Below are 13,054 nucleotides of genomic sequence, written 5' to 3'. Positions count from 1 at the left end.
TTTCAATGACAGAGTTAACTGTCACTCCAACCTAATGGCCATTTTACTCACAGTCAGAACAATTGCAGGACTACAGTGCAGTAAGAAGCAAAGCTCCCGGATCAGGTGGACACAGCCTGACTGAAAGCTGAGAAGCACACCAGAACATGTGGATTTGGGTGGATTTGCAACATGACATTTCACTCAGGCTATACATAAACCCCGTTCTTAGAACTGCAGCAGCCAGCCTAATCATGTCCTCTCTTGTTCTGAGAATAATGTTAGATGTACAGCAGGGAAGAAAAAGGGGGAAATCTCATGTTTCCAAGAAGAAGTGAAGGTTGTCAGTAAAGAGCCATGCTGCTTCTAGACAAGTCCTCAAATAAAGAGACATGGCTCTGGAGCTCAAAAAGAAAGGTGGTCAGGATAGATGTTAGATTTGAGGCGTGGTAGGATTTGGAATGATGCAGGCTGGGAAATGAAAAGACCCAGGACTGCATCCCAAGAGATATGACTAGCTCAAAGACCAGCAGACCAAAACAGAAAGATAAAAACAGGAAGCATATCTGAAATAAAGAAGTATCCTGTGATGATGGTGGCTCTTAAGCAAGAGGAGGCCCACGAAAGGAGCTTGTAGAGATGTGAATAGAAGAAGAGAATACAGAGAAAGATGGATATAACAAACAAAGTCTATTTGTAAGAAAGCCAGAGTTAGCTTTGAGGTAGATTAGGATAGAGAGATAATCATTTAATTTCTTCTCTACAAAATGAGATCTGTCGATGATTTAGGTAAACTGAGAGGTCTTATGTCAAGATTAGCAGAGTAAGGAATAACTTAGCCCCCTTAAGTTCCCACTGGCTATTTTTTAGCCACAAGAATAAAGTTTTCATAAGGGATATGTGTCATTCATTACATTAAATGAAATACACAGAGACAGTAGAAAGAATCTTTATATTTTAGTACTTAATGTGGAGAATTATATTGATCAATGTCATTTATGTATTCGTGCCTGGACTGTATAACCCAAATAAATGTAATCATAAGGACAGAAACAAATAAACTTCAAGTGAGGAATACCGATTTCCTTTTGTGGAGTCTTGTGCTCTTCAGAATATACAAGTGTCATGATAAAACAAAGAAAACCTGGAAAAACAGTCCCTATTAAAGAAAACTAAATTCAGGAGCTACTGAATGTAAAACCCTATTCTAGATTCAACCCTTTACTGTGCAACAGGTCTGGAATGGACATCATTAAGGTCATTTGACAAAGGTGGAAAATTGATGGTAGTTAGTAAAATGTGTTATATTTATAGAAAATTGGCTTAAGGTGATAATTTTACTGTGATTGTGGAATAAAATATGCCTACTGTATAAGAACACGCTGATGTGCTTTATGGTAAGGGGTTTTACAACCCGTGCAATTTAGGGGAGGGTGTAGGGTATCTGCTTTAGTATTGTGAACAACCAAGCTGATGTAATTTGCATTAAGAGTTTATACTGTAAGCACTCGATAGCAGGTGTGAATTTATATCTGATCTATTGTAATTTGTAAGAAATGAAATGGAGTTATTGAAGATAGATTTGAAAAACGAAATTAACAACACCAGGGAGCTTAAATGAATAAATGTGAATATATTTATGCATACACATACATACGAATGTGACAATAATAATAAAGGCTGTCAACTTGAGAGTGAGGAAGCCATGAGAGGGGCTGAAGGGAGGCTAGCTTGGAGGGGCTGAAGGGAGGAAAGGGAAGAGGGAATTCTATTTTAATTGAAAACACAGTTTTTAAGAAAATAAAAAAATAATGAATTAACCAATTGGAAAAATGAAAAGGAGAGCCCACTCATGGTTAAAAGGATCAAGACTAGCACGAATGCTTCTGCAATGTAGATCCTCTTAATTATACATCATGTGTGCAGATTTCAAAGCAAGTCAAAGCTCTCCTCTTTGAACTGCCAGCCTGTCACTCTCAAGTCTCAGTTTGTCACACAGGCAGAATTGCTCATGAAGATTACAGGAAAATTTGGAAGCAATTAATTTTCTATATTTTTACATTTGACAGCAGGTAACTTTGTGGCACTGTGTGCTTATAGCTACTGCAAGTTGAGAATTTATATTAATAATAATAATAATAATAATAATAATAATAATTGGGGCCAGGAATATTTCAAATTTTGGAATACAGTACAGAAATTCATGTTTATACATTCTTAAAATTGAGCTTCAAGTCAAACACAAATTTACTTCTTTCATATATGCCTTGCACACATGCTCTAAAACTCACTTTACATAATATTTTTAGTGCAACTGCATTTGTCTGTAAACCATTCCATGACGCCAGGTGGGATGCTTTCTACCTACAGTGTCGGATAAGCACACCAAAACTTGGGGATTTAGGAGCTGTTAGGGTTTTTGTCTTTTGCATTAGGGAAGTTCAGTCTACTTCTGAGTTTTAGAAAATAGACATGACTAACAACGTTTCTGTTCAGGTCAAAGGGTTCTTTGGTTTACAGAAGCCTAACCATAAGCAATTGTCTTTCCCAGATGTTCTGCACTTGAGCACTTTCTGAAGGAAGAGAAAGAGGTTTCATAGCATCTCAAAGACTCAGGAACTACCTTGAAAACATAGAGTAAAACTTATTCAAGAGGCTGCTTGCTGTGCACTGTAACCCCACTGCTCAGGAATAAGCATGAGGATTTGGAGTTCATGCTAGACTATGTGTGACCATCTCAAAAATATTCAAAAGGTGCAGATGAGGACAGAAGATGAGCAGCTCCTATCCTGTGCAGTACACACGTGGAAATTGAAAGGGCACAATCTTTGACCTTTGGTCATAAATATGTTGGTCACATGTATGATCTTGACACCTTTTATTTCCAAACCTCTGACTTTTTCTGTTTTCTTTCTCTTTCTTCTCTTTTCATTCCTGAATTTTATGTAATTGATGTTTTCCAGTGCATAGAAATGGAGTTACCATAAACTCCTTTGTGTGGTGATCTCTGGCTGTCCATAACGGAGTAAGATGTCTAGCAATTAGCAAGCAATGTGTGTGGCTGGTTAGAAAAAAATTCTGAATGTCCCAGAGCCCACAAAAATCCACAGATTTTCTGCTTGAGTCACTAGAGAGTGGTGAGAAGTGACTACTGGAAACTACTTTTTATAAATATTTGGGGGCATTTACCTTGATCAAAGAGGATTGATAAGAAGTGACTGGAGGAGTTTGGTGGTTATTTTTTTTCTGTGAATTTCACTCTTTTACATCATAGTTGCCTTTTAAAATTCATTTCTCATGAGTGGGAGAAAGTGAGGTTTCTTTAATAAAGGTAATTTTTAAATTTCCAATTCCATATATCTTCTATTGTTTCCAAAGAAGAGCAAAAGCAGCAGTGCAACCCACCTACGATGAGTTGAAGGAAAAAACAGATGAGCTTTACAAATCATTAGACCTCCTGAGTCTTAGAAACCCTTGTCATTGATCCTGAAGTAAGCTAGCTAGCACACAAATTGACAAAGCACAATTCCCCAAAAGATGTCTCTGCTGAGAGGCTTCATGTTTTGTGGTTAACTTAAGGACCACACTCATGAACTCTGAGACACAGTAGACAAAGCCAGAGTGTAGGGAATCAGTGGAATGATCCTGCTTAATCAGAGATGTCTAGCTAAGTGATGATAAATTATGAAAAGTGGCTAAAAAAGTGGTTTCCATATGATTTTTATTTTACAAAAAGTTAAGAGTGAAATGACAGGGAGCAGATATTTCTTCATTTAAGGAGAAGGCAGTAAGCAGGTGCAAAATCTGACAGGAGACTACTGAAATGCTATTAAGGGTGATGGCACAGCAGGTGTTTCAAGAAATAAGGGCAAACTTGCTCCATGGACTCTCGTCTTTATCACAAAGGAGTATGCTGCTTTTGGGAACAAGGCACATCATTCTTGCTTGGAGGAAAGAAGACAATCCAGCTGCTAGTCTGTCTGGTGTCTTCTATCACTGTCCCTGTTAAAAACAGAAAGACTCTCCAAGCCTTGGAGATCGGCACTTCTAAACCAAAACCCTGGCTTCAAATGCCAGCCACAATCATGCATGAAGACAATATTTTCTCAAGTTAAAGCAACAGCCAGTTCCCACCCTCAAGCATATGGTAGTTTTCCTGCTAAACAAACAGGGCCCTTGATCAACTTACAAAACACCAGGAAAGCTAGTCCCACCACATTTCCAGATCTCAAACACTGTGCTGGCTTTGTGTTCCCATTAACTCGGGTTTTTAGAGTGTTGCTTCACAGAGGATGGCTACTGGGATTTTCATAGGGTTGTTTAACCCAGTTAAAACTCAAAGAAATGAATAGACTCTGCTGAGGTTTAGCTATCTTGTCCCAAGACACCACGGCCGTGTGGCTTGACCTCCCATACCATCACTGTCTCTCACTTTTGACCAATGTCTTCCTGTTTGCCTTTGTAGGTTTCACAGCAGCAGCCTCCCTTGTGTCCTTGGCTTGGGCCCTAGCCTCCTACCAGAAGGCTCTTCGGGACTCCCGAGATGACAAAAAGCCCATCAGCTACATGGCTGTCATCATTCAGTTCTGCTGGCATTTCTTCACCATCGCTGCCAGGGTCATCACATTCGCCCTCTTTGCCTCGGTTTTCCAGCTGTATTTTGGGATATTTATTGTCCTCCATTGGTGCATCATGACTTTCTGGATTGTCCACTGTGAGACAGAATTCTGTATCACCAAATGGGAAGAGATTGTGTTTGACATGGTGGTGGGCATCATCTACATCTTCAGTTGGTTCAATGTCAAGGAAGGCAGGACACGCTGCAGGCTGTTCATTTACTATTTTGTAATCCTTTTGGAAAATACAGCCTTGAGTGCACTCTGGTACCTCTACAAAGCTCCCCAGATTGCAGATGCATTTGCCATCCCTGCATTGTGCGTGGTTTTCAGCAGCTTTTTAACAGGTGTTGTTTTTATGCTGATGTACTATGCCTTCTTTCATCCCAATGGGCCCAGATTTGGGCAATCACCAAGTTGTGCTTGTGATGATCCAGCCACTGCCTTCTCTCTGCCTCCAGAAGTAGCCACAAGCACACTACGGTCCATCTCCAACAACCGCAGTGTTGCCAGTGACCGTGATCAGAAATTTGCAGAGCGGGATGGATGTGTACCTGTGTTTCAAGTGAGACCAACTGCACCACCCACCCCATCATCTCGACCACCACGGATTGAAGAATCAGTCATTAAAATTGACCTGTTCAGGAATAGATATCCAGCATGGGAGAGACATGTGTTAGATCGAAGCCTGAGAAAGGCCATTTTAGCCTTTGAATGTTCCCCATCTCCTCCAAGGCTGCAGTACAAGGATGATGCCCTTATTCAGGAGAGGCTGGAATATGAAACCACTTTATAAAATACAAGGAGCCGCAATGTCCACATGAAGGGGTAACAGCAGGGCTGTGGCAATAATGACACCTTATCCAAGAGTAGGGCAGCGAGCTGTATGTTCTTAGTTGTGGTATGGTTTGATCTTCCATCAGCTGACTGCCTGCTGCTGGTGTCTATTCAAGCCAGCAGTGCTGAGAGTCTCTTACACTGTCAGCTTAATATGACTGTTGCTACAAACTCCTCCAGCAGAGATTTGGGGCACATTCACTGGAGGATAACATTATTGTGAAAAATGTTGCCTCTAATCATTAGGGTATTTTGATGGGTTTTACTAAGTTTTGCATAAATATATTCACACACCACCATACCACCCCTCAATCAAAGGAGTTAAGGTGGGGATGGAGAGATGACTCATTAGTTAAGAGCACTGACTGCTCTTGCAAAGGACCCAGGCTTGAGTAGTTCACTGCAACTCTAATTCCAGAAGATCTAATGTCCATTTTTGGCCTCCTCAAGCACTGCACACACATGGTGCATAGACATATATGCAGGCAAAATACCCATACACATAGCATAAAAATAAATCTCAAAGAAAAAAAGCTTAGGTGATTTCCTTGATGCAAAGCTCACAACATACTCCAGGAAGAAAGCAGCATACTTGGGACAATTATATAAACTGTTCTCTCCTTTGCAAACCAGTAGCATCAATGAAGTGGACAGCAAGACTCAAGTGTTTACACTCGTACTAACTAGCTTTGATGGGATGATTCTTTTTCTACATATTTCAGGATTTGTTTTTACTTTTAGGTTTTGCAGATGAGAACATTCTTCATGACAGAAATCCTATGCAGCACTTATATGGCTTTTGATGAGACCAAGGAGCTCAATATCTGTAATGTAAATTAAATGCTAATCATAATTCAGTATTCAGTTGCAAAAATACAATATATAAAAAGAGTCTTTGGGGAAGGGACAGAGTGAGATTCAGATTCTCAGGTGTGTGCATCTTATATTGGAATGCACCCACAGAGCCACAGGAGAGGAACAGGGACTATTTCAAGGTCTGTGTTCATGTCTGTTTCCAGAACTGTTTCCAGGTGCAGAATGACATGGGTCAGCAGGTATGATTCCGGAAACCACGTGCCACATCTTTCGAGTGCCAAATTTTGTCCAATTACAGAACTGATATGGAATCCCCAAAATCTGAGAATAAGTGGTTTCCCAAAACAGACAAAAGAAGAATAATCAGGTTCCCTGCTGTGTACAGACTTACCCTCTTCCCATCCAAGGTCAAAATGATGTGTCTACTAGAGACTTTGGGACACAATTTAGCAAGTGAGAGCATACAGATGCAATGTGTATGCCATTAAAAATACTGCCTGGACTGCTTGAGGGCTTACCACTCCATCAGCTAAGATTTGTATTTGAATCATCTGTAAATTCGTGCTCTTACAAGCTTCTGAGTTTTAAATACCTCCACACAGCAAGTAAACATTCCCGCTTTCTGTTTTCGGTGTCCTTGGTCATGGTGCTTTTTGTTGCATTAAAAGTGCCGGTCAAACTTTGATAGTATTTTTTTATAGTTGGTGCAGAGTGGAATAACTCATGGATTATTTCAATATTTTTGTAATAAAAATATAGGGTGTACATATAGGCATCATTGCTTTTTTTATAGACTTGGAATTATTTAAAATATGTTAAATGTCATATTCACTTGGGATGTCAGAATCCAGTCTACAAATCCATCAGCCTGCCTCACCAGATGGAAAACACTTGTCTCTGGCAAGATCACCTTACATTTAGCAATTTGATGGCCCTGAGAATCTGAGCAGGGGTGCTATCAGAGTATCAAGTGAAGAGGGAAGTAGCCTAACTAGATAAGGGCTTGTGAAGACTGGCCAATGTCTCCCAGGAAATCAAATATGTGATTTCTTTCATCCATCCATTAGAACAACCTGACCACAGTGGAAGATGTCTTAAACTTCCTTGCCTGGTTTTATACTATCCCAGCTGATATATTAAAGATTAGACAAGTCATTTTAAAAAGATGGAAGAAAGTCAGTTTCATTTAAGTATTCATTTAAAATAGTTAAGATCTAGAGCCACCACCTGAAATGGACATGATATCCAAAGATTGTGGTCCCCAAAGTAACATCTGCAGGAAGTGACAGAGGGCTCAACCTGGGACTTTTTGGTACAAAGCCCCAAAACAATTTTTAAAGACAGACAATTTTTATCAGACATATTTCATAATATTCAAAGATTTGACCCTTCAAGCAAGATTTCCACTACAATACTCTGATCTTTTGTTGAAATGAAAAAAAATATTACCTTGCCACAGTAAAGCTCCAAGAAGACACTTGGCTTCTAGCAAATGGTGAACACATTCCATTCCAGTGCTGAAGAGAATCACAATAATTTGGGCAGATACTTTGCAGGTATGCAGAACCATGAGTTATTAACTTCATTAGTTCCAAGACAACTTTTAGCTGATGAACTCTGAAGACTCACCCTCCCAGGTGGAACACAGCTTTGATTCTGTGAACACAGTTCCAATGTAATAGTGTCCAGCCAAACAATCCAACAGGATCCTCCACTCTTCTTTCATGTAAGTTGTAAGTTACTTCTCAACTTGACCTCATATGTAACATGTTAAGGGTACATATAGGCATCATTGCTTTTTTTATAGACCTGGTAACATAAATAGTCAAATAAATGTAAAAATCCTGATTTTCCAGCTATTTCCCAAATAGTGAAAATATTCTTGGTCCAGACTTATGAGAAAATTATGATGTTTTAGTGAATGAATTCTTATTAAGGAAACAAGTTATCAACCATGTTACAGTTGTGACTTTCAAATGTAAGAAAAGCAAACAACAATCATAGCATAATCCAGCAGGACTTAACGTTGCTCTGATGATTCAGAAAGCACTGGCTGTCATTAGGCTGCTGTAGAACATAAACACAGACACTGGAGTTAGAAGACAGGATACAATGAGGCACTGATAATGCACAAAGAAACAAGTTTCATTCTTCATAAAATCTTATTTTCATCTGACATGTAGCTCTGCACAAAATAGCTGAAAATAATCCAAATGGTGAGCAATGGCTAGCACACAAATAGAAATAAGGGACTCTTTGTCTTGGGCTGAGACTTCCTGGCCTGAATCCACTCTGGTTCACTAAAAACAAGAACTTGCTATCTTATAATAGTTAATGTTTCCACAGGATTGTCATGTCTTCTAAAGAAAGAAAATCTAATTGACATTTATAGATTAACCCATACTTAAGAGCACACATACATACACTTTAACTGTGCAGAGGCTTCACTTGTGTCTCTTTTCTATGCCTATCAAAGTCTGATTCCCAAGAAAACATGTCCTTTACATTCTCTGCATACTTCAGTATCCTTCTTAACTGTGCCTTGTCCTGTTCAAGGACAGGCTTTGCAGACACTGCATGAAAAGTCATTTGTGAAGAATGCTATCAACTCAACAGATAAAACACATTTCCTTATGAAGAGGTTAATATTTTGTAATTCAAGTATTAACAACAGACAAGTTACAAAGATAATCTAAAGAAAACTAATCTGAGGATAAATGTAAAATAGTGGATCTGTAAACACCCAGTTTACTTTGCTTTATGTTTCAATGACATGATATGCTTTGGACACATGGTTTGGCAGGCACTTCAAGGTGCCACTAACCCTGATAGTATGAGTCACACTCCCAGAATCCACATGGTAATGGAGAGAAGTGACTCCTTCAAGTTGTTCCCTGTCCCCCACATGTATGACATAGTATATGGATGGCCCTGCATATATATAAAATAAATAAATAGACTGATAGACTGATAGATAGATAGATAGATAGATGATAGATAGATAGATAAATAGATTGATAGATTATAGATAGTTATGATAGATGATAGATAGATAAATGATAGGAGATAGATAAGTTAGATTAGATTGATTGATAAATGATAGGTGATAGATAAATGATGGATATGAATGATAGGTAGATAGATAGATAGATAGATAGATAGATAGATAGATGATATGTATAGATGATAGATAGATACATAGAGTCATAGATAGATAGATAGATAGATAGATACATAGATGATAGATAGAGGATATATAGATGATAGATGGATAGATGATAGTTGATAGATGTAGATGATAGATGGATAGATAGATAGATAGATAGATAGATAGATAGATAGATAGATAGATAGATATACAAATGATAGATGGATTGTTATATGATAGCTTTTTGGACTTTTGTGCCCATAAAATGGTTCAGCAATAAATCTAATCACTGAAAAAAGATGCAAACTTGACCTGAATTTGATCCCTGAAACTCATATAACATAAAGAGATATCAATTTCTACAGATTTGCCCTTTGACCCACACACAAACCATGGCACAGGTATCTTCTCACATACTCTCAATAAACACACAGAAACAGACAGACAGAAAGACTGACTCTCTTACATGCATCTACACAGAGATAAACTTAGAAATGCATGGGATAATTTAAATTTCCATGACTTTTTGAAATCACTTATAGGACCTTTTAGAGCAGAAACTTTTATTTATTCCTTTTTTTAAAAATCAACTGTCCTTACTGTCCAGGACTGTAAGACATGGAATTCCTTGCTCCATGATTTGACTGAACTTTATCATCCATAAGCATCTCATCTTGTAAGTGGCCTAATTGAATAGTTTATGTTACTTCAAATTTTATTGAACACGTGGCTTAAGTCAAGGAAAACGTGTATGTCTGTACAGGGTTGTATAAGTTGAGAGTCACTTTCAAATGCATTGGATGCTACTGAGTGGAAACAAATTCTGACACAATGTTTAGACAAGAATCCTGTGAATTTTTTCTAATGAACTACTTTCTAGACTAAATATATGCTCCCTTGCATTCATCACATATCTTTGCCATTAGCCACGACTATTTCTATATAAAGCTTGGATGAGATGCCTGCATTTTTATATTTCCAAGGAAAATTCCTTAAAGCGCCTTTTAAAAATAGTTCCAACTGTCTTTCAGAATCAGAGTCTGGGAGGATGGGGGAGACAGAAGCTGACAGCACAGCAGGACCAAGGTGGACCTTGATATAATGTTAATGATGGACACAAATCATCTCACATTCCTTTGACTAGTAATGCAGTGTCACTTTGGAAAATAGCAAAAAAAAAAAAAAAAAAAAAAAAAAGCCATTAGTCTTCCAGCTTTGACTTATGACACCAATCTGCTACCCAACATTTGATGCTTCTAAATGACTAGGAATAGGTGACTTCACTTTAGTCCCCCTCCCTGAGTCTCTTTTCACAATCTGTACCCAGATGATAGATGACTTAAACACTAGGTGACATCCTTTCTTCTTTCTCAGGCACCTATAGTAGCATCAGGTCATGACATACCTCTCTGTCAACAGGTCTTGTTCAGTTGCTGTCCTGAAAATGGTCCCATCACTAGTCTCTAGATATGTCCCTGTGATGGACAGCCTCAACAGGATCATTACCCATTAGAAGTAAAACAGCAGCATGTGGGTAGAATTGGATAAAAACATAATGAGTCATTTAATTTTACTAATTGTAGCAATTAGGCTAGCTCACAAGCAGCTACCACAGCAGAGAGCCAAATGGAAGAAGTGGCAAGCAGCCATGTGCCCACAGAAATAAGGGGCTCAGAAACTCTCCAAAGAGTGGATAAGGCATTAGATAACCTTACTGTCTACCTGACCTTTCCCCTAGATTATATGAGAAAGCAACATGTTAGATCCTTATTATATTATAGGCAGTAATCTTGCCCATAAACACAAACTGTAGCCACCTGGGTGGCTTAGGCTTTGCTATGCAAGGATGCTGGATGCTCCTGACTTGCCTAATCATTTTGTTTAAATGCTTCCACATTATACTGATAGGACACAAACTCAGAAACAATCTAAGCTGAACGTTGCTTTGGTTATTTTGTTTGCCTATAGATTTCCTTGTGGCTTGATTCCCATATCAGTTAAGAGTATCATTATTAAGAATTTGCCATGTGTTATTGCTGTACTGAAGATCCTTACCTCTGGGATCTATCTCCCTTACCCCTCACAACCACCAGTAAGTGACATCATTTCAGATGATACATTCCCAAGATGGTAAATAGCTTGTCAAAGGCATCACAGCTAAACTAGGGAAACATAATGACAAAAGTTAGACACAACTTCTACCAACAGAAAGATTTCCAAGAACAGTGGTTATCTCTCCAAAGCTTACTTTTTGACTCACCAAGTCCAATGGAAAAAAAAAAAAACGTGTTTCAATATTTTCAAGGAATACTTCAAGAAAGACTAAAAGATCTCTGGGTGGTGAGAAATGGAAGTCTCTATTGTGTGAATCCAAATACTGCTTCAAGTTTGACTCACTGTGGGTGGGTCAGTGCTTCCATTTTTTTTGTTTTGTTTTGTTCTGTTGTTTTGATTTTTGATTGTTTGTTTTTGTTTTTGTTTTTGTTTTTTTCATTTAGATAGCAGGCCTCACTCCATGGCCCTGCTCTGCACTAAATTAAGTCTGAAATATAAAGTTACCTGATCCTTCTTTCCTTGTGTTTTATCCATGTCTCTGACCATTATCCAATTAAACAGACTGAAAAATAATTAGTCAAAGCTACTCATGAAAGTGAGCAACTTTGAGATGACATTGTTTTTATATGATAATTCATTCCCATCTTACATTTCACCAAATTAATGTTTAAGAGGATTGTTTGAAGGCTTAGTGCTAATCTAGAAATGTTATCTCAAATTGAAGAGATAGATTCAAAGAGTATAGTAAGTATAGATTCAAATATATATTGAATTCTAAGGCATTTGGTATGTTCTTTATCCTTGCAATTTAAAAGCAGTGGAATATGTGACAAAGTGCTAACCCATCCATTGATGCCAGGAACCAAGAGTTAGATAGGAACTGGGTTTATTGTTTGAACAGATGCTGAAAATGTAGCAGATATTAAACCAATTTCCCAACCCTGCTGTTTGTTTTTAAAATCCTCTTGATGTTCAGTTTCAATGACACATCCAAAGTAGCATCTTATGTTCCTACTTTAACTTAAACAGATCTTGGAGAAATTATGTTAAGTTTGAGGTCAGTAGTTTTAACAGGATATTAAAGGAAACTTGCATTATTCTATAGATGGGACAACTGAGATCAGATGAGTTTTGTAATCAGTGTCACATATTCAACCCTTACTAATTCCCTTGGTCATTTATTCAAAAAGCCTGACCCTGTGACTGTAGCCACTAGATCACCAACAAGGATAAAAGAGTCAGTAACTCACTCACAGTGGGTTCTAAGCTGCTTAACTGGTTCCTAGGCTTTATTTCTAAATCATTTCGACTCACGAAGACTGACATTTTTCTTACTTCAATATATACTTAATTCTACATTAAAATGGTAAAGAAATATAAACTTTTATAGGACTTACCTGTAACCCTGCCACTAAGTACTTGGCACACAGCGACAGGTATGAGGAAACTATGTAAATGTATATCAGTACAAATAAGGAAGGGAAGGGAATAGGCATGTTATTTCCTGACCACAGAGGCTCAAGTCACCATCACTACATTCACCTGCAGGTTATCACTTTCTTAGACATTTGGACACATATAGTTACTGATGAAATGCTTGCAG

The 13,054-nt window shown here is 38.1% G+C and overlaps 1 protein-coding gene across 2 annotated transcripts in view; it reads left to right on the top strand.

Moving 5' to 3' along the window:
• The window catches only part of Xkr4 (X-linked Kx blood group related 4), a 472,216-nt gene that overhangs the window by 450,536 nt on the left and 8,626 nt on the right, over positions 1-13,054 (top strand). Inside the window, exon 3 of one of the 2 annotated variants that reach the window (XM_006495550.4) lies at positions 4,445-7,974. In XM_006495550.4, the coding sequence (XP_006495613.1) occupies positions 4,445-5,391 (947 nt within the window). In that variant the 3' untranslated portion in view covers positions 5,392-7,974. Of the gene's footprint in view, positions 1-4,444; positions 7,975-13,054 lie in introns of those variants that run through there. The other variant, NM_001011874.1, reaches the window with a different exon arrangement.

Source organism: Mus musculus, chromosome 1, assembly GCF_000001635.26.
Source record: "Mus musculus strain C57BL/6J chromosome 1, GRCm38.p6 C57BL/6J".
Taxonomy (NCBI): domain Eukaryota; kingdom Metazoa; phylum Chordata; class Mammalia; order Rodentia; family Muridae; genus Mus; species Mus musculus.
The sequence above is the reverse complement of the archived record's forward strand: the minus strand, read 5'-3'. Positions and strand labels throughout refer to the sequence as shown.